Here is a 23,869-nt window from a genome sequence, read left to right as displayed (position 1 = left end):
ATATGGTATCATTACTATGGATTGGAGACTGTTGGAGACTGGGATATGGTATCATTACTATGGACTGGAGACTGGGATATGGTATCATTACTATGGATTAGAGACTGGGATATGGTATCATTACTACGGATAGGAGACTGGGATATGGTATCATTACTATGGATTGGAGACTGTTGGAGACTGGGATATGGTATCATTACTATGGATTGGAGACTGTTGGAGACTGGGATATGGTATCATTACTACGGATTGGAGACTGTGATATGGTATCATTACTATGGATAGGAGACTGGGATATGGTATCATTACTATGGATTGGAGACTGTTGGAGACTGGGATATGGTATCATTACTACGGATTGGAGACTGTGATATGGTATCATTACTACGGATAGGAGACTGGGATATGGTATCATTACTATGGATTGGAGACTGGGATATGGTATCGTTACTATGGATTAGAGACTGGGATATGGTATCATTACTACGGATAGGAGACTGGGATATGGTATCATTACTATGGATTGGAGACTGTTGGAGACTGGATATGGTATCATTACTATGGATAGGAGACTGGGATATGGTATCATTACTATGGATTAGAGACTGGGATATGGTATCGTTACTATGGATTAGAGACTGGGATATGGTATCATTACTATGGATTGGAGACTGTTGGAGACTGGGATATGGTATCATTACTACGGATTGGAGACTGTGATATGGTATCATTACTACGGATAGGAGACTGGGATATGGTATCATTACTATGGATTGGAGACTGTTGGAGACTGGGATATGGTATCATTACTACGGATAGGAGACTGGGATATGGTATCGTTACTATGGATTAGAGACTGGGATATGGTATCATTACTATGGATTGGAGACTGTTGGAGACTGGGATATGGTATCATTACTACGGATTGGAGACTGGGATATGGTATCGTTACTATGGATTGGAGACTGTGATATGGTATCATTTCTACAGTATTTATGCTGCAATAGTTTGTGTCGAAGGGCCAGGGTCAGTCTGTTATACCTGGACTATTTCTCATGGCTTATCCGGTGTCCTGTGTGAATTTAAGTATGCTCCCCCTAATTCTCTCTCTCTCTGTCGGAGGACCTGAGCCCTAGGACCATGCCTCAGGACTACCTGGCCTGATGACTCCTTGCGGTCCCCAGTCCACCTGGTCATGCTGCTGCTCCAGTTTCAACTGTTCTGCCTGCGGCTATGGAACCCTGACCTGTTCACCGGACGTGCTACCTTGTCCCGGACCTGCTGTTTTGGACTCTCTACTGCACCTGCTGTCTCTAACTGTGAATGATCAGCTATGAAAAGCTGATGGAAAAGCTGAAACTGATATTTACTCCTGAGGTGCTGACCTGTTATTATCTGACGCTGCTGGTCATCTATGAACATTTGAACATCTTGGCCATGTACTGTTATAATCTCCACCCGGCACAGCCAGAAGAGGACTGGCCACCCTCATAGCCTGGTTCCTCTCTAGGTGTCTTCCTAGGTTCTGGCCTTTCTAGGGAGTTTTTCCTAGCCACCGTGCTTCTACATCTGCATTGCTTGCTGTTTGGGGTTTTAGGCTGGGTTTCTGTGTACATATCCTTGTGACATGGGTCCGTACATTATCACGCTGAAACATGAGGTGATGGTGGAGGATGAACGGCACCACAATGGGCCTCAGGATCTCATCACGGTATCTCTGTGCATTCAAATTGCCATGGATAAAATGCAATTGTGTTCGTTGTCCGTAGCTTATTCCTGCCCATACCATAACCCCACCGCCGTAATGGGACACTCTGTTTACAACGTTGACATCAGTAAACCACTCGCCACACAACGCCATACATGTGGGTCTGCGGTTGTGAGGCCGGTTGGACGTACTGCGAATTTCAAAAAATGACGGCGGTGGCTTACGGTAGAGAAATTAACAATACACTCTCTGGCAACAGCTCTGGTAGACAGTCTTGCACTCAGCTTGCCAATTGCAAGCGCTCTCAAAACTTGAGACACCTGTGGCATTGTGTTGTGTGACAAAACGGCACATTTTAGTGGCCTATTTTTTTGTCCCCAGCACAAGGTGCACCTGTGTAATGATCATGCTGTTTAATCAGATTATTGATATGTCACACCTGTCAGATGGATGGATTATCTTGGCAAAAGACAAATGCTCACTAACAGGGATGTGAACACATTTGTGCAAAACATTTGAGAGAAATAAGATTTTTGTGCATATGGAACATTTCTGGGATCTTTTATTTCAGCTCATGAAACATGGGACCAACACTTTACACTTTACATGTTGTGTTAATATTGTTGTTCAGCTTAGCTCCTATTGGGAGAAAACAGTCTGTCCACTCAGATCACATCACCTCCATTAGGTTTTCAGATCTAGTTTCTAGAAAACAGTCTGTCCACTCAGATCACATCACCTCCATTAGGTTTTCAGATCTAGTTTCTAGAAAACAGTCTGTCCACATCACCTCCATTAGGGTTTCAGATCTAGTTTCTAGAAAACAGTCTGTCCACATCACCTCCATTAGGGTTTCAGATCTAGTTTCTAGAAAACAGTCTGTCCACATCACCTCCATTAGGGTTTCAGATCTAGTTTCTAGAAAACAGTCTGTCCACTCAGATCACATCACCTCCATTAGGGTTTCAGATCTAGTTTCTAGAAAAGGAGTCTGTCCACTCAGATCATATGAATTCATTGCTCTTTCGTTCTCATTAAGACAGTCTTTGGTCGTGGACAAAGCGCCACAGCTTTCCGTAACTGGGTTATATACAGTATTACATCATGATAATATCAAACACCACAAGGGTTTCCATCGAAGCCCTCCTACACCGTCCCCCAGGCTGGCTGCCACTAGTGGAATGACAGATACTTCCCTGGAACATTGTGGTAAGTATTTTACTTTCCCTTTCATCCACCAACTAGCTGTAAAAACTATATTTTTTGCTATTAAAAATATATATTCCCAGCGATTTAGATGGTCCAATAATACTATATGCTCTCACATAAACCGGAATTGAGGAAAAACTGTAGTAGAACTGTAGTAAACAGGTTAAGAGTCATTTCTACATTGTCCGCTTTTACCCAGTCTGCCATTGTTGGTTGTGCTCGAGGAGATGACCAACGCCTCTTAGTGACGCCGATGGAAGAGGGGGACGGGGGCAGTTCTCCCATCTTGACAACAGAAGTAGGTCTGTGTTTTGTTGTCAAACACCATCATTCCACTATTACTGCAGATATATTCTGGACATTTTCTGACATTACAGAGAGTCTACAAGTAACTGCTTTAATATTATCCAGAATTGCTGGTACTTTCCCAAGAGCCAAATAAGAGTAGCAGAGCAGGGAGAAAGCCAGCTAGTATTGAGCAGTCAAAGGACGCTTTAAAAAAGGGGAGAAACATCTCTAGGAAACTTTTACTCTGGGATGTAAAGGCTACCTACAGGTTCATAATTAACAGATGGGGAGGCAAAGAATTGTTTACAGTAGTCCTGAGCAATGGGAAAATAGTGTGGACTGGAGTCATCCTGACTTACTGGGGTGGTGATGAGAAAATGGAGGAGATTTATGAGCACAGGGTGAATTAAATTCCAGACAGCTGTCAGGTCTCTCCCTTGGTCAGGTCAGAAAGCACCAGGTCAGAATGACTTCTCCAAGGTCCTCAGCAGTTCTGCTGCCAGAGTGCTGATCTAGCATCAGTTCTGCCTTTTAGATCATAAGGAATAAGATTACATGGAAAGTGGACCACCTTAGCCTAGATCAGCACTGTGGAACGTGAGACGCTGTATGAACACGGGCCCAGGTCAGAATGTGTTCCTCAGGCTCTTCAGAAGTTCTGCTGTCTGCGTTTCTTGGCGTCCATTGCGTCGAGGATGGGTTGTCTCTTGGCGGTGTAGCGCTGACGCAGCTCCTCGATCTCTCTCTCCATCATGGGGTCCAGAGCCGTCAGACGCAGCTGCAGCTCCTCAAAGTCAAGGTTCTTCAGCTGCTTAGACGGAGAACAGAGGGAGAGAAGCAACTTTAGAACACAGCAGAAACTAACCCACTGAGTCAGAGAGGAAGACCAAGGGATGGAGAGACTAATACATGTCTATTGATCCCAGAGATGCTATTCAACTACTACAGGGATTCTACATGTAGTCCTGCGTGCAACCCCACAGACAGACGGTTCTACGGGTGGCTCTCTGTGTAGTTCTATGGATGGTTCTATATGTAGTTCTACGGATGGTTCTATATGTAGTTCTATGGATGGTTCTATATGTAGTTCTACCGATGGTTCTATATGTAGTTCTACGGATGGTTCTATATGTAGTTCTATGGATGGTTCTATATGTAGTTCTATGGATGGTTCTATATGTAGTTCTATGGATGGTTCTATATGTAGTTCTACGGATGGTTCTATATGTAGTTCTACGGATGGTTCTATATGTAGTTCTACGGATGGTTCTATATGTTGTTCTATATGTAGTTCTATATGTAGTTCCACGGATGGTTCTATATGTAGTTCTACGGATGGTTCTATATGTTGTTCTATATGTAGTTCTATATGTAGTTCCACGGATGGTTCTATATGTAGTTCTATATGTAGTTCCACGGATGGTTCTATATGTAGTTCCACGGATGGTTCTATATGTAGTTCTATATGTAGTTCCACGGATGGTTCTATATGTTGTTCTATATGTAGTTCTATATGTAGTTCCACGGATGGTTCTATATGTAGTTCTATATGTAGTTCCACGGATGGTTCTATATGTAGTTCCACGGATGGTTCTATATGTAGTTCTATATGTAGTTCCACGGATGGTTCTATATGTAGTTCTACGGATGGTTCTATATGTAGTTCTATGGATGGTTCTATATGTAGTTCTACGGATGGTTCTATATGTAGTTCTACGGATGGTTCTATATGTAGTTCTATGGATGGTTCTATATGTAGTTCTATGGATGGTTCTATATGTAGTTCTATGGATGGTTCTATATGTAGTTCTACGGATGGTTCTATATGTAGTTCTACGGATGGTTCTATATGTAGTTCTACGGATGGTTCTATATGTTGTTCTATATGTAGTTCTATATGTAGTTCCACGGATGGTTCTATATGTAGTTCTACGGATGGTTCTATATGTTGTTCTATATGTAGTTCTATATGTAGTTCCACGGATGGTTCTATATGTAGTTCTATATGTAGTTCCACGGATGGTTCTATATGTAGTTCCACGGATGGTTCTATATGTAGTTCTATATGTAGTTCCACGGATGGTTCTATATGTTGTTCTATATGTAGTTCTATATGTAGTTCCACGGATGGTTCTATATGTAGTTCTATATGTAGTTCCACGGATGGTTCTATATGTAGTTCCACGGATGGTTCTATATGTAGTTCTATATGTAGTTCCACGGATGGTTCTATATGTTGTTCTATATGTAGTTCTATATGTAGTTCCACGGATGGTTCTATATGTTGTTCTATATGTAGTTCCACGGATGGTTCTATATGTAGTTCCACGGATGGTTCTATATGTAGTTCCACGGATGGTTCTATATGTAGTTCCATGGATGGTTCTATATGTTGTTCTATATGTAGTTCTATATGTAGTTCCACGGATGGTTCTATATGTTGTTCTATATGTAGTTCCACGGATGGTTCTATATGTAGTTCCACGGATGGTTCTATATGTTGTTCTATATGTAGCTCCACGGATGGTTCTATATGTAGTTCCACGGATGGTTCTATATGTAGTTCCACGGATGGTTCTATATATAGCTCCACGGATGGTTCTATATGTTGTTCTATATGTAGTTCCACGGATGGTTCTATATGTAGTTCCACGGATGGTTCTATATGTAGTTCCACGGATGGTTCTATATGTAGTTCTATATGTAGTTCCATGGATGGTTCTATATGTTGTTCTATATGTAGTTCTATATGTAGTTCCACGGATGGTTCTATATGTAGTTCTATATGTAGTTCCATGGATGGTTCTATATGTTGTTCTATATGTAGTTCTATATGTAGTTCCACGGATGGTTCTATATGTTGTTCTATATGTAGTTCCACGGATGGTTCTTATATGTAGTTCCACGGATGGTTCTATATGTAGTTCCACGGATGGTTCTATATGTAGTTCTATATGTAGCTCCACGGATGGTTCTATATATAGTTCCACGGATGGTTCTATATGTAGTTCCACGGATGGTTCTATATGTAGCTCCACGGATGGTTCTATATGTTGTTCTATATGTAGTTCCACGGATGGTTCTATATGTAGTTCCACGGATGGTTCTATATGTAGTTCCACGGATGGTTCTATATGTAGTTCTATATGTAGTTCCATGGATGGTTCTATATGTTGTTCTATATGTAGTTCCACGGATGGTTCTATATGTTGTTCTATATGTAGTTCCACGGATGGTTCTATATGTAGTTCCACGGATGGTTCTATATGTAGTTCCACGGATGGTTCTATATGTAGTTCCACGGATGGTTCTATATGTTGTTCTATATGTAGCTCCACGGATGGTTCTATATGTAGTTCCACGGATGGTTCTATATGTAGTTCCACGGATGGTTCTATATGTAGTTCTATGGATGGTTCTATATGTTGTTCTATATGTAGCTCCACGGATGGTTCTATATGTAGCTCCACGGATGGTTCTATATGTAGTTCTATGGATGGTTCTATATGTAGTTCTATGGATGGTTCTATATGTAGTTCTATGGATGGTTCTATATGTTGTTCTATATGTAGTTCCACGGATGGTTCTATATGTAGTTCCACGGATGGTTCTATATGTAGTTCTATGGATGGTTCTATATGTTGTTCTATATGTAGTTCCACAGATGGTTCTATATGTAGTTCCACAGATGGTTCTATATGTAGTTCCACAGATGGTTCTATATGTAGCTCCACGGATGGTTCTATATGTAGCTCCACGGATGGTTCTATGTGTAGTTCCACAGATGGTTCTATATGTAGCTCCACGGATGGTTCTATATGTAGCTCCACGGATGGTTCTATATGTAGCTCCACGGATGGTTCTATATGTAGTTCCACGGATGGTTCTATATGTAGTTCCACGGATGGTTGTATATGTAGTTCCACGGATGGTTCTATATGTAGTTCCACGGATGGTTCTATATGTAGTTCTACAGATGGTTCTATATGTAGTTCTACGGATGGTTCTATACGTAGTTCCACGGATGGTTCTATATGTAGTTCCACGGATGGTTCTATATGTAGTTCTATATGTAGCTCCACAGATGGTTCTATATGTAGTTCCACGGATGGTTCTATATGTAGTTCCACGGATGGTTCTATATGTAGTTCCACGGATGGTTCTATATGTAGTTCCACGGATGGTTCTATATGTAGTTCTATGGATGATTCTATATGTTGTTCTATATGTAGCTCCACGGATGGTTCTATATGTAGTTCCACGGATGGTTCTATATGTAGTTCCACGGATGGTTCTATATGTAGTTCCACGGATGGTTCTATATGTAGCTCCACGGATGGTTCTATATGTAGCTCCACGGATGGTTCTATATGTAGTTCCACGGATGGTTCTATATGTAGTTCCACGGATGGTTCTATATGTAGTTCCACAGATGGTTCTATATGTAGCTCCACGGATGGTTCTATATGTAGCTCCACGGATGGTTCTATATGTAGCTCCACGGATGGTTCTATATGTAGTTCCACGGATGGTTCTATATGTAGTTCCACGGATGGTTGTATATGTAGTTCCACGGATGGTTCTATATGTAGTTCCACGGATGGTTCTATATGTAGTTCTACAGATGGTTCTATATGTAGTTCTACGGATGGTTCTATACGTAGTTCCACGGATGGTTCTATATGTAGTTCCACGGATGGTTCTATATGTAGTTCTATATGTAGCTCCACAGATGGTTCTATATGTAGTTCCACGGATGGTTCTATATGTAGTTCCACGGATGGTTCTATATGTAGTTCCACGGATGGTTCTATATGTAGTTCTATGGATGGTTCTATATGTTGTTCTATATGTAGCTCCACGGATGGTTCTATATGTAGTTCCACGGATGGTTCTATATGTAGTTCCACGGATGGTTCTATATGTAGTTCCACGGATGGTTCTATATGTAGCTCCACGGATGGTTCTATATGTAGCTCCACGGATGGTTCTATATGTAGTTCCACGGATGGTTCTATATGTAGTTCCACGGATGGTTCTATATGTAGTTCCACGGATGGTTCTATATGTTGTTCTATATGTAGCTCCACGGATGGTTCTATATGTAGTTCCAAGGATGGTTCTATATGTAGTTCCACGGATGGTTCTATATGTAGCTCCACGGATGGTTCTATATGTAGTTCTATGGATGGTTCTATATGTAGTTCTATGGATGGTTCTATATGTTGTTCTATATGTAGTTCCACGGATGGTTCTATATGTAGCTCCACGGATGGTTCTATATGTAGTTCTACGGATGGTTCTATATGTAGTTCTATGGATGGTTCTATATGTTGTTCTATATGTAATTCCACGGATGGTTCTATATGTAGTTCCACGGATGGTTCTATATGTAGTTCCACGGATGGTTCTATATGTAGTTCCACGGATGGTTCTATATGTAGTTCCACGGATGGTTCTATATGTAGTTCCACGGATGGTTCTATATGTAGTTCTATATGTAGCTCCACGGATGGTTCTATATGTAGTTCCACGGATGGTTCTATATGTAGTTCCACGGATGGTTCTATATGTAGTTCTATGGATGGTTCTATATGTTGTTCTATATGTAGCTCCACGGATGGTTCTATATGTAGTTCTACGGATGGTTCTATATGTAGCTCCACGGATGGTTCCATATGTAGTTCCACGGATGGTTCTATATGTAGTTCCACGGATGGTTCTATATGTAGTTCCACGGATGGTTCTATATGTAGTTCCACGGATGGTTCTATATGTAGCTCCACGGATGGTTCTATATGTAGTTCTATGGATGGTTCTATATGTATCTCCACGGATGGTTCTATATGTAGCTCCACGGATGGTTCTATATGTAGTTCCATGGATGGTTCTATATGTAGTTCTATGGATGGTTCTATATGTAGTTCTATGGATGGTTCTATATGTAGTCCTATATGTAGTTCCACGGATGGTTCTATATGTAGTTCCACGGATGGTTCTATATGTAGTTCCACGGATGGTTCTATATGTAGTTCCACGGATGGTTCTATATGTAGCTCCACGGATGGTTCTATATGTAGTTCCACGGATGGTTCTATATGTAGTTCCACGGATGGTTCTATATGTAGCTCCACGGATGGTTCTATATGTAGTTCCACGGATGGTTCTATATGTAGTTCCACGGATGGTTCTATATGTAGTTCCACGGATGGTTCTATATGTAGTTCCACGGATGGTTCTATATGTAGTTCCACGGATGGTTCTATATGTAGTTCCACGGATGGTTCTATATGTAGTTCCACGGATGGTTCTATATGTAGTTCCACGGATGGTTCTATATGTAGTTCCACGGATGGTTCTATATGTCGTTCCACGGATGGTTCTATATGTAGTTCCACGGATGGTTCTATATGTAGTTCCACAGATGGTTCTATATGTAGTTCCACGGATGGTTCTATATGTCGTTCCACGGATGGTTCTATATGTCGTTCCACGGATGGTTCTATATGTCGTTCCACGGATGGTTCTATATGTAGTTCCACGGATGGTTCTATATGTAGTTCCACGGATGGTTCTATATGTAGTTCCACGGATGGTTCTATATGTAGTTCCATATGTAGTTCCACGGATGGTTCTATATGTAGTTCCACGGATGGTTCTATATGTAGTTCCACAGATGGTTCTATATGTAGCTCCACGGATGGTTCTATATGTAGCTCCACGGATGGTTCTATATGTAGTTCCACAGATGGTTCTATATGTAGCTCCACGGATGGTTCTATATGTAGCTCCACGGCTGGTTCTATATGTAGCTCCACGGATGGTTCTATATGTAGTTCCACGGATGGTTCTATATGTAGTTCCACGGATGGTTGTATATGTAGTTCCACGGATGGTTCTATATGTAGTTCCACGGATGGTTCTATATGTAGTTCTACAGATGGTTCTATATGTAGTTCTACGGATGGTTCTATACGTAGTTCCACGGATGGTTCTATATGTAGTTCCACGGATGGTTCTATATGTAGTTCTATATGTAGCTCCACAGATGGTTCTATATGTAGTTCCACGGATGGTTCTATATGTAGTTCCACGGATGGTTCTATATGTAGTTCCACGGATGGTTCTATATGTAGTTCTATGGATGGTTCTATATGTTGTTCTATATGTAGCTCCACGGATGGTTCTATATGTAGTTCCACGGATGGTTCTATATGTAGTTCCACGGATGGTTCTATATGTAGTTCCACGGATGGTTCTATATGTAGCTCCACGGATGGTTCTATATGTAGCTCCACGGATGGTTCTATATGTAGTTCCACGGATGGTTCTATATGTAGTTCCACGGATGGTTCTATATGTAGTTCCACGGATGGTTCTATATGTTGTTCTATATGTAGCTCCACGGATGGTTCTATATGTAGTTCCACGGATGGTTCTATATGTAGTTCCACGGATGGTTCTATATGTAGCTCCACGGATGGTTCTATATGTAGTTCTATGGATGGTTCTATATGTAGTTCTATGGATGGTTCTATATGTTGTTCTATATGTAGTTCCACGGATGGTTCTATATGTAGCTCCACGGATGGTTCTATATGTAGTTCCACGGATGGTTCTATATGTAGTTCTATGGATGGTTCTATATGTTGTTCTATATGTAATTCCACGGATGGTTCTATATGTAGTTCCACGGATGGTTCTATATGTAGTTCCACGGATGGTTCTATATGTAGTTCCACGGATGGTTCTATATGTAGTTCCACGGATGGTTCTATATGTAGTTCTATATGTAGCTCCACGGATGGTTCTATATGTAGTTCCACGGATGGTTCTATATGTAGTTCCACTGATGGTTCTATATGTAGTTCTATGGATGGTTCTATATGTTGTTCTATATGTAGCTCCACGGATGGTTCTATATGTAGTTCTACGGATGGTTCTATATGTAGCTCCACGGATGGTTCCATATGTAGTTCCACGGATGGTTCTATATGTAGTTCCACGGATGGTTCTATATGTAGTTCCATGGATGGTTCTATATGTAGTTCCACGGATGGTTCTATATGTAGCTCCACGGATGGTTCTATATGTAGTTCTATGGATGGTTCTATATGTATCTCCACGGATGGTTCTATATGTAGCTCCACGGATGGTTCTATATGTAGTTCTATGGATGGTTCTATATGTAGTTCTATGGATGGTTCTATATGTAGTTCTATGGATGGTTCTATATGTAGTCCTATATGTAGTTCCACGGATGGTTCTATATGTAGTTCCACGGATGGTTCTATATGTAGTTCCACGGATGGTTCTATATGTAGTTCCACGGATGGTTCTATATGTAGCTCCACGGATGGTTCTATATGTAGTTCCACGGATGGTTCTATATGTAGTTCCACGGATGGTTCTATATGTAGCTCCACGGATGGTTCTATATGTAGTTCCACGGATGGTTCTATATGTAGTTCCACGGATGGTTCTATATGTAGTTCCACGGATGGTTCTATATGTAGTTCCACGGATGGTTCTATATGTAGTTCCATGGATGGTTCTATATGTAGTTCCACGGATGGTTCTATATGTAGTTCCACGGATGGTTCTATATGTAGTTCCACGGATGGTTCTATATGTAGTTCCACGGATGGTTCTATATGTAGTTCCACGGATGGTTCTATATGTCGTTCCACGGATGGTTCTATATGTAGTTCCACAGATGGTTCTATATGTAGTTCCACGGATGGTTCTATATGTAGTTCCACAGATGGTTCTATATGTAGTTCCACGGATGGTTCTATATGTCGTTCCACGGATGGTTCTATATGTCGTTCCACGGATGGTTCTATATGTAGTTCCACGGATGGTTCTATATGTAGTTCCACGGATGGTTCTATATGTAGTTCCACGGATGGTTCTATATGTAGTTCCATATGTAGTTCCACGGATGGTTCTATATGTAGTTCCACGGATGGTTCTATATGTAGTTCCACGGATGGTTCTATATGTCGTTCCACGGATGGTTCTATATGTCGTTCCACGGATGGTTCTATATGTAGTTCCACGGATGGTTCTATATGTAGTTCCACGGATGGTTCTATATGTAGTTCTATGGATGGTTCTATATGTTGTTCTATATGTAGCTCCACGGATGGTTCTATATGTAGCTCCACGGATGGTTCTATATGTAGTTCCACGGATGGTTCTATATGTAGTTCTATGGATGGTTCTATATGTTGTTCTATATGTAGTTCCACGGATGGTTCTATATGTAGTTCCACGGATGGTTCTATATGTAGTTCCACGGATGGTTCTATATGTAGTTCCACGGATGGTTCTATATGTAGTTCCACGGATGGTTCTATATGTAGTTCTATATGTAGCTCCACGGATGGTTCTATATGTAGTTCCACGGATGGTTCTATATGTAGTTCCACGGATGGTTCTATATGTAGTTCCACGGATGGTTCTATATGTTGTTCTATATGTAGCTCCACGGATGGTTCTATATGTAGTTCTACGGATGGTTCTATATGTAGCTCCACGGATGGTTCCATATGTAGTTCCACGGATGGTTCTATATGTAGTTCCACGGATGGTTCTATATGTAGTTCCACGGATGGTTCTATATGTTGTTCTATATGTAGCTCCACGGATGGTTCTATATGTAGCTCCACGGATGGTTCTATATGTAGTTCTATATGTAGTTCCATGGATGGTTCTATATGTTGTTCTATATGTAGTTCTATATGTAGTTCCACGGATGGTTCTATATGTTGTTCTATATGTAGTTCCACGGATGGTTCTATATGTAGTTCCACGGATGGTTCTATATGTAGTTCCACGGATGGTTCTATATGTAGTTCTATATGTAGCTCCACGGATGGTTCTATATATAGTTTCACGGATGGTTCTATATGTAGTTCCACGGATGGTTCTATATGTAGCTCCACGGATGGTTCTATATGTTGTTCTATATGTAGTTCCACGGATGGTTCTATATGTAGTTCCACGGATGGTTCTATATGTAGTTCCACGGATGGTTCTATATGTAGTTCTATATGTAGTTCCATGGATGGTTCTATATGTTGTTCTATATGTAGTTCCACGGATGGTTCTATATGTTGTTCTATATGTAGTTCCACGGATGGTTCTATATGTAGTTCCACGGATGGTTCTATATGTAGTTCCACGGATGGTTCTATATGTAGTTCCACGGATGGTTCTATATGTTGTTCTATACGTAGCTCCACGGATGGTTCTATATGTAGTTCCACGGATGGTTCTATATGTAGTTCCACGGATGGTTCTATATGTTGTTCTATATGTAGCTCCACGGATGGTTCTATATGTAGCTCCACGGATGGTTCTATATGTAGTTCTATGGATGGTTCTATATGTAGTTCTATGGATGGTTCTATATGTAGTTCTATGGATGGTTCTATATGTTGTTCTATATGTAGTTCCACGGATGGTTCTATATGTAGTTCCACGGATGGTTCTATATGTAGTTCTATGGATGGTTCTATATGTTGTTCTATATGTAGTTCCACGGATGGTTCTATATGTAGTTCCACGGATGGTTCTATATGTAGTTCCACAGATGGTTCTATATGTAGTTCCACAGATGGTTCTATATGTAGTTCCACAGATGGTTCTATATGTAGCTCCACGGATGGTTCTATATGTAGCTCCACGGATGGTTCTATATGTAGTTCCACAGATGGTTCTATATGTAGCTCCACGGATGGTTCTATATGTAGCTCCACGGATGGTTCTATATGTAGCTCCACGGATGGTTCTATATGTAGTTCCACGGATGGTTGTATATGTAGTTCCACGGATGGTTGTATATGTAGTTCCACGGATGGTTCTATATGTAGTTCCACGGATGGTTCTATATGTAGTTCTACAGATGGTTCTATATGTAGTTCTACGGATGGTTCTATACGTAGTTCCACGGATGGTTCTATATGTAGTTCCACGGATGGTTCTATATGTAGTTCCACGGATGGTTCTATATGTAGCTCCACGGATGGTTCTATATGTAGCTCCACGGATGGTTCTATATGTAGTTCCACGGATGGTTCTATATGTAGTTCCACGGATGGTTCTATATGTAGTTCCACGGATGGTTCTATATGTTGTTCTATATGTAGCTCCACGGATGGTTCTATATGTAGTTCCACGGATGGTTCTATATGTAGTTCCACGGATGGTTCTATATGTAGTTCCACGGATGGTTCTATATGTAGCTCCACGGATGGTTCTATATGTAGTTCTATGGATGGTTCTATATGTAGTTCTATGGATGGTTCTATATGTTGTTCTATATGTAGTTCCACGGATGGTTCTATATGTTGTTCTATATGTAGTTCCACGGATGGTTCTATATGTAGCTCCACGGATGGTTCTATATGTAGTTCCACGGATGGTTCTATATGTAGTTCTATGGATGGTTCTATATGTTGTTCTATATGTAATTCCACGGATGGGTCTATATGTAGTTCCACGGATGGTTCTATATGTAGTTCCACGGATGGTTCTATATGTAGTTCCACGGATGGTTCTATATGTAGTTCCACGGATGGTTCTATATGTAGTTCCACGGATGGTTCTATATGTAGTTCTATATGTAGCTCCACGGATGGTTCTATATGTAGTTCCACGGATGGTTCTATATGTAGTTCCACGGATGGTTCTATATGTAGTTCTATGGATGGTTCTATATGTTGTTCTATATGTAGCTCCACGGATGGTTCTATATGTAGTTCTACGGATGGTTCTATATGTAGCTCCACGGATGGTTCCATATGTAGTTCCACGGATGGTTCTATATGTAGTTCCACGGATGGTTCTATATGTAGTTCCACGGATGGTTCTATATGTAGTTCCACGGATGGTTCTATATGTAGCTCCACGGATGGTTCTATATGTAGCTCCACGGATGGTTCTATATGTAGTTCTATGGATGGTTCTATATGTATCTCCACGGATGGTTCTATATGTAGCTCCACGGATGGTTCTATATGTAGTTCTATGGATGGTTCTATATGTAGTTCTATGGATGGTTCTATATGTAGTTCTATGGATGGTTCTATATGTAGTCCTATATGTAGTTCCACGGATGGTTCTATATGTAGTTCCACGGATGGTTCTATATGTCGTTCCACGGATGGTTCTATATGTCGTTCCACGGATGGTTCTATATGTCGTTCCACGGATGGTTCTATATGTAGTTCCACGGATGGTTCTATATGTAGTTCCACGGATGGTTCTATATGTAGTTCCACGGATGGTTCTATATGTAGTTCCACGGATGGTTCTATATGTAGTTCCACGGATGGTTCTATATGTAGTTCCACGGATGGTTCTATATGTCGTTCCACGGATGGTTCTATATGTAGTTCCACAGATGGTTCTATATGTAGTTCCACAGATGGTTCTATATGTAGTTCCACAGATGGTTCTATATGTAGTTCCACGGATGGTTCTATATGTCGTTCCACGGATGGTTCTATATGTAGTTCCACGGATGGTTCTATATGTAGTTCCACGGATGGTTCTATATGTAGTTCCACGGATGGTTCTATATGTAGTTCCACGGATGGTTCTATATGTAGTTCCATATGTAGTTCCACGGATGGTTCTATATGTAGTTCCACGGATGGTTCTATATGTCGTTCCACGGATGGTTCTATATGTCGTTCCACGGATGGTTCTATATGTCGTTCCACGGATGGTTCTATATGTAGTTCCACGGATGGTTCTATATGTAGTTCCACGGATGGTTCTATATGTAGTTCTATGGATGGTTCTATATGTTGTTCTATATGTAGCTCCACGGATGGTTCTATATGTAGCTCCACGGATGGTTCTATATGTAGTTCCACGGATGGTTCTATATGTAGTTCTATGGATGGTTCTATATGTTGTTCTATATGTAGTTCCACGGATGGTTCTATATGTAGTTCCACGGATGGTTCTATATGTAGTTCCACGGATGGTTCTATATGTAGTTCCACGGATGGTTCTATATGTAGTTCCACGGATGGTTCTATATGTAGTTCTATATGTAGCTCCACGGATGGTTCTATATGTAGTTCCACGGATGGTTCTATATGTAGTTCCACGGATGGTTCTATATGTAGTTCCACGGATGGTTCTATATGTAGTTCCACGGATGGTTCTATATGTAGTTCTATGGATGGTTCTATATGTTGTTCTATATGTAGCTCCACGGATGGTTCTATATGTAGTTCCACGGATGGTTCTATATGTAGCTCCACGGATGGTTCTATATGTAGTTCCACGGATGGTTCTATATGTAGTTCCACGGATGGTTCTATATGTAGTTCCACGGATGGTTCTATATGTAGTTCCACGGATGGTTCTATATGTAGTTCTATGGATGGTTCTATATGTTGTTCTATATGTAGCTCCACGGATGGTTCTATATGTAGTTCTACGGATGGTTCTATATGTAGCTCCACGGATGGTTCTATATGTAGTTCCACGGATGGTTCTATATGTAGTTCCACGGATGGTTCTATATGTAGTTCCACGGATGGTTCTATATGTTGTTCTATATGTAGCTCCACGGATGGTTCTATATGTAGCTCCACGGATGGTTCTATATGTAGTTCTATGGATGGTTCTATATGTAGCTCCACGGATGGTTCTATATGTAGCTCCACGGATGGTTCTATATGTAGTTCTATGGATGGTTCTATATGTAGTTCTATGGATGGTTCTATATGTAGTTCTATATGTAGCTCCACGGATGGTTCTATATGTAGTTCCACGGATGGTTCTATATGTAGTTCCACGGATGGTTCTATATGTAGCTCCACGGATGGTTCTATATGTAGCTCCACGGATGGTTCTATATGTAGTTCCACGGATGGTTCTATATGTAGTTCCACGGATGGTTCTATATGTAGTTCCACGGATGGTTCTATATGTAGTTCCACGGATGGTTCTATATGTAGTTCCACGGATGGTTCTATATGTAGTTCCACGGATGGTTCTATATGTAGTTCCACAGATGGTTCTATATGTAGTTCCACGGATGGTTCTATATGTAGTTCCACGGATGGTTCTATATGTCGTTCCACGGATGGTTCTATATGTCGTTCCACGGATGGTTCTATATGTCGTTCCACGGATGGTTCTATATGTCGTTCCACGGATGGTTCTATATGTCGTTCCACGGATGGTTCTATATGTAGTTCCACAGATGGTTCTATATGTAGTTCCACGGATGGTTCTATATGTAGTTCCACGGATGGTTCTATATGTCGTTCCACGGATGGTTCTATATGTCGTTCCACGGATGGTTCTATATGTCGTTCCACGGATGGTTCTATATGTCGTTCCACGGATGGTTCTATATGTCGTTCCACGGATGGTTCTATATGTAGTTCCACGGATGGTTCTATATGTAGTTCCACGGATGGTTCTATATGTAGTTCCACGGATGGTTCTATATGTAGTTCCACGGATGGTTCTATATGTAGTTCCACGGATGGTTCTATATGTCGTTCCACGGATGGTTCTATATGTCGTTCCACGGATGGTTCTATATGTCGTTCCACGGATGGTTCTATATGTAGTTCCACGGATGGGTGATTAGGTGTAACTCACAAAGTCAAAGTCTCCGTCCTGAGGAACCTTCCAGTTGTCAGGGAAGACGTTCTTAGCCTGGCTGATGTGATAGCCTGGTTCCTGCTGCTGGTTATGGTTATAGCTCTCCTGTTGGACCTTATTGGAGTCCTGCTTGTCAAAGTAGTCCATGAAGGAGGGTCTCAGGGCCTGCTGGGAGGTGGGGTGTCCTGGGGAGAGAGGAAACATCTCCTTTACTAAAGTATTCACACCCCTGGACTTATTCCACATGTTGTTACCGCCTGAATTCAAAATGGAATAAATTGATTTCCCCCATCTACACAAAGTTATTGAAAATGAAATACAGTAATATTTAATTTACATAAGTATTCACACGCCCTAGTCAATACTTTGTAGAAGCACCTTTGATTGAACTCAAAGCTGTAATCGCCACCAATCAAATGTAATAAAGGCTTTATAAACACATCAGCTGATATATCAAAGTGCTGTACAGAAACCCAGCCTAAAACCCCAAACAGCAAGCAATGCAGGTGTAGAAGCACGGTGGCTAGGAAAAACTCCCTAGAAAGGCAGTTGTCTTGGGCGTGTCTGGATCAGCTGTGCAAATCTGTATTTTTTCCACCACCACCATGCTTCACTGTAGGGATGTTGTCACCACCATGCTTCACGGTAGGGATGCTGCCACCACCATGCTTCACGGTAGGGATGTTGCCACCACCATGCTTCACGGTAGGGATGCTGCCACCATGCTTCACGGTAGGGATGCTGCCACCACCATGCTTCACGGTAGGGATGCTGCCACCACCATGCTTCACGGTAGGGATGCTGCCTCCACCATGCTTCACGGTAGGGATGCTGCCACCACCATGCTTCACGGTAGTGATGGTGCCACCACCATGCTTCACTGTAGGGATGGTGCCACCACCATGCTTCACGGTAGGGATGCTGCCACCACCATGCTTCACGGTAGGGATGCTGCCACCACCATGCTTCACGGTAGGGATGCTGCCACCACCATGCTTCACGGTAGTGATGGTGCCACCACCATGCTTCACCGTGTGGGATGCTGCCACCACTATGCTTCACGGTAGGGATGCTGCCACCACTATGCTTCACGGTAGGGATGCTGCCACCACTATGCTTCACGGTATGGATGCTGCCACCACTATGCTTCACGGTATGGATGCTGCCACCACCATGCTTCACGGTAGGGATGGTGCCACCACCATGCTTCACTGTAGGGATGGTGCCACCACCATGCTTCACTGTAGGGATGGTGCCACCACCATGCTTCACTGTAGGGATGGTGCCACCACCATGCTTCACTGTAGGGATGGTGCCACCACCATGCTTCACTGTAGGGATGGTGCCACCACCATGCTTCACTGTAGGGATGTTGCCACCACCATGCTTCACGGTAGGGATGCTGCCACCACCATGCTTCACGGTGGGGATGTTGCCACCACCATGCTTCACGGTGGGGATGCTGCCACCATGCTTCACGGTGGGGATGTTGCCACCACCATGCTTCACGGTGGGGATGCTGCCACCACCATGCTTCACGGTGGGGATGTTGCCACCACCATGCTTCACGGTGGGGATGGTGTTAGGCGGGTGATGAGCTGTGCCTGGTTCTCTCCAGACAGAGCGCTTTGCATTCAGGCCAAAGAGTTCCAGTTTTGTCTCATCAGACCACAGAATCTTTTGCCTTATGCGTCGTCTTTCACCGGACTTTATGCAAACTCCTGGCGTGCGGTCATGTGACTTTGTCAGGAGTGGCCTGGCCACTGTCCCATAAAGCCCAGATGGGTGAAGAGCTGTAGAGACAGTTGTCCTTCTGGCAGGCAGAGTCCGGGTGGCTCGGCTCGGCTCCGGGGCAGAGTCCCGGTGGCTCGGCTCGGCTCCGGGGCAGAGTCCTGGTGGCTCGGCTCGGCTCCGGGGCAGAGTCCCGGTGGCTCGGCTCGGCTCCGGGGCAGAGTCCCGGTGGCTCGGCTCGGCTCCGGGGCAGAGTCCCGGTGGCTCGGCTCGGCTCCGGGGCAGAGTCCCGGTGGCTCGGCTCGGCTCCGGGGCAGAGTCCCGGTGGCTCGGCTCGGCTCCGGGGCAGAGTCCCGGTGGCTCGGCTCGGCTCCGGGGCAGAGTCTGGGTAGTTTTATATCGTCTCCACTTCCCAGTGATTGAGACCACTGTGCTCTTAGAATTGTGTTGAAAGTTTCCATCTCGGCAATCTACAGACAGTTCCTTGGACTTCATGGTATAGTTTCTGCATGTCAACTGTTGGACCTCATATAGACAAATCATGTCCAATCAATTTAATTTATCACAGTTGGACTCCAATCAAGTTATAGAAACATCAAGGATGATCAATGGAAACAGGATGCACCTGAGCTCAATTTGGAGTCTCGTAGCAAAGGGTCTGAATACTTCTGTACATTAGATATCAGTTTACCTGTTGAAGTCTGTATTATCATGTGTCAAACAGAGACTACGGTACTATACTGAACAGCTCATGATAATCAATTAAATATAGAAACTAAATGATCCCAATATGTTAGTTACAAGCTCTACTCACTCCTCATGGAGCCTTCGTCGTTGTCCTCGTCCTCCTCATCACTATTGATGACCATAGTTCCCAGGTCTGCCTCTAACATGGTACTGCCGTGTTCGATCATGGTCTGAGCTCCGTCACTCATGGTGCTGGTAGCTCTCATGGTGCCAGCCCCCTCTGACCCAGACTTCACCATGGTGTGGGAGTCCACCTCCACCTCCTCTTCCTGGACGCAGAGAGAGAGGACGGTCAGGTCAATCAAACTAACTTCTAAAGTTGATTTTTTAGTTGTTGGCCAGTAAGGTACTGACTTCATTCGTACAGAGCCTTCAGAAAGTTCTCACACCCCCTCAACCTTTTACACATTGTTGTGTTACAGACCAAATTTAAAATGGATAAAACTGAGATTTTGTTTCACTGGTCTACACACTATACCATGCTGGTCATTTATGAACATTTTGAACATCTTGGCATAGTTCTGTTATAATCTCCACCCGGCACAGCCAGAAGAGGACTGGCCACCCCTCATAGCCTGGTTCCTCTCTAGGTTTCTTCCTAGGTTCTGGCCTTTCTAGGGAGTTTTTCCTAGCCACCGTGCTTCTACACCTGCATTCTAGCTGTTTGGGGTTTTAGGCTGGGTTTCTGTACAGCACTTTGTGACTTCTGCTGATGTAAGAAGGGGCTTTATCAATACATTTGATTGATAGACTAGACGTACAGAGTCGTCCTCCTGCTCCAGCTCTCTCTGCTGCTCCTGGTGTCTCTTAACCTTCATCTCCATGGACTCAGTGATCAGGTCTCTCAGGATGGTGACTGGCTTGGCTGCCGTGATGAACGGATGCTACAGGAGAGAGGGAGAGGAGGAAGGCAGTAAGTTGACGAAGCTCTGCAGGACAGACAGTGTTTCTAATATATGTTCATAGACGAAGGAACAGCAGCCAGTCTCACCTGTAGTAGCATAGAGACAGCGTAGACAGACAAATGTCCAGGTGCTACTCGGATGAGCTAGTGAAGATGACCGAGTATGTTTTTGTATGAGCACACAGAAGTCTGTCTCACCTGTAGTAGTTGCGTGCGTCTCACCTGTAGTAGTTGCGTGTGTCTCACCTGTAGTAGTTGCGTGTGTCTCACCTGTAGTAGTTGCGTGTGTCTCACCTGTAGTAGTTGCGTGCGTCTCACCTGTAGTAGTTGTGTGCGTCTCACCTGTAGTAGTTGCGTGCGTCTCACCTGTAGTAGTTGTGTGGCTGTAGCTCTCTGTTCTGGGTTCTTCACCAGACATTTCTTTACAAAGTGTGTGAAGTCGTCTGTCCACAGCTCAGGCTTCCTGAACGTAGGTGGTGGGTTGGTTGGGATCATGAAAATAGCCTGACAGTAATACAGAGGAAGGAGAGACAGAAAACACTGTGTGAAGCAGGTAGGACAGAAGCCTCAATGTAAACCCTAATGAACGCCTATTGACCGCTTGGTACGGCAACCGCAAGGCCCCCGACCGTAAGGTGCTACAGAGGGTAGTGCGTACAGCCCAGTACATCACTGGGGACAAGCTCGCTGCCATCCAGGATCTCTATACCAGGCGGTGTCAGAGGAAGGCCTAAAGAATTGTTAAAGACTCCAGTCACCCAAGTCACAGATTGTTCTCTCTGCGACCGCAAGGCAAGCGGTACCGACGCAACAAGTCTGGAACCAACAGGACCCTGACCAGCTTCTACTCCAAGCCATAAGACTACTAAACAAGACTGCTAAACAGCTATCCGGACTACCTGTATTGACCTTATTTTTTTTACACTCTATGCACACGCGCTGGACTCTACACCGACACCCCTACACAGTGGACTCTACCCACACACGCTGGACTCTACACCGACACCCCTACACAGTGGACTCTACCCACACACGCTGGACTCTACACCGACACCCCTACACAGTGGACTCTACCCACACACGCTGGACTCTACCCCGACACCCCTACACAGTGGACTCTACCCACACACGCTGCTGCTACTGTCTATTATTTATCCTGTATATAGCCACGTTATTACCCGGTACTTCCTGTATATAGCCATGTTATTACCTGGTACTCCCTGTATATAGCCATGCTATTACCTGGTACTCCCTGTATATAGCCACGTTATTACCCGGTACTTCCTGTATATAGCCACGTTATTACCTGGTACTCCCTGTATATAGCCATGTTATTACCTGGTACCCAGTGTATATAGCCATGTTATTACCTGGTACCCAGTGTATATAGCCATGTTATTACCTGGTGCTCCCTGTATATATCCATATTATTACCTGGTACTCCGTGTATATAGCCATGTTATTACCTGGTACTCCCTGTATATAGCCATGTTATTACCTGGTACTCCCTGTATATAGCCAGGTTATTACCTGGTACTCCCTGTATATAGCCAGGTTATTACCCGGTGCTCCCTGTATATAGCCATGTTATTACCCGGTACTCCCTGTATATAGCCATGTTATTACCTGGTGCTCCCTGTATATAGCCATGTTATTACCTGGTACTCCCTGTATATAGCCATGTTATTACCTGGTGCTCCCTGTATATAGCCATGTTATTACCTGGTACCCAGCGTATATAGCCACGTTATTACCTGGTACCCAGCGTATATAGCCACGTTATTACCTGGTACTCCCTGTATATAGCCATGTTATTACCTGGTACCCAGTGTATATAGCCATGTTATTACCTGGTACCCAGCGTATATAGCCATGTTATTACCCGGTGCTCCCTGTATATAGCCAGGTTATTACCCGGTACTCCCTGTATATAGCCAGGTTATTACCCGGTACTCCCTGTATATAGCCAGGTTATTACCCGGTACTCCCTGTATATAGCCAGGTTATTACCCGGTACTCCCTGTATATAGCCAGGTTATTACCCGGTACTCCCTGTATATAGCCAGGTTATTACCCGGTACTCCCTGTATATAGCCAGGTTATTACCCGGTACTCCCTGTATATAGCCAGGTTATTACCCGGTACTCCCTGTATATAGCCAGGTTATTACCCGGTACTCCCTGTATATAGCCAGGTTATTACCCGGTACTCCCTGTATATAGCCAGGTTATTACCCGGTACTCCCTGTATATAGCCAGGTTATTACCCGGTACTCCCTGTATATAGCCAGGTTATTACCCGGTACTCCCTGTATAAAGCCATGTTATTACCCGGTACTCCCTGTATATAGCCATGTTATTACCCGGTACTCCCTGTATAAAGCCATGTTATTACCCGGTACTCCCTGTATAAAGCCATGTTATTACCCGGTACTCCCTGTATAAAGCCATGTTATTACCCGGTACTCCCTGTATACAGTCATGTTATTACCCGGTACTCCCTGTATACAGCCAGGTTATTACCCGGTACTCCCTGTATAAAGCCATGTTATTACCCGGTACTCCCTGTATAAAGCCATGTTATTACCCGGTACTCCCTGTATACAGTCATGTTATTACCCGGTACTCCCTGTATAC

The 23,869-nt window shown here is 43.2% G+C and overlaps 1 protein-coding gene across 1 annotated transcript in view; it reads right to left on the bottom strand.

The window, feature by feature from the left end:
- Positions 1–2,252: 2,252 nt before the first annotated feature.
- stk3 (serine/threonine kinase 3 (STE20 homolog, yeast)) overlaps positions 2,253–23,869 on the bottom strand; it is a 41,695-nt gene continuing 20,078 nt past the window's right edge. The window contains exons 7-11 of the mRNA XM_055893185.1: positions 21,600–21,737; positions 21,091–21,213; positions 20,397–20,598; positions 17,849–18,036; positions 2,253–4,013 (exon numbers count right to left, since the gene is read on the bottom strand). Of these exons, the coding sequence (XP_055749160.1) occupies positions 3,855–4,013; positions 17,849–18,036; positions 20,397–20,598; positions 21,091–21,213; positions 21,600–21,737 (810 nt within the window). The 3' untranslated portion in view covers positions 2,253–3,854. The remainder of the gene's footprint in view (positions 4,014–17,848; positions 18,037–20,396; positions 20,599–21,090; positions 21,214–21,599; positions 21,738–23,869) is intronic.

The sequence above is a fragment of the Salvelinus fontinalis genome, chromosome 32 (assembly GCF_029448725.1).
Source record: "Salvelinus fontinalis isolate EN_2023a chromosome 32, ASM2944872v1, whole genome shotgun sequence".
Lineage (NCBI taxonomy): Eukaryota > Metazoa > Chordata > Actinopteri > Salmoniformes > Salmonidae > Salvelinus > Salvelinus fontinalis.
This window is presented reverse-complemented; position numbering and strand designations above follow the sequence as displayed.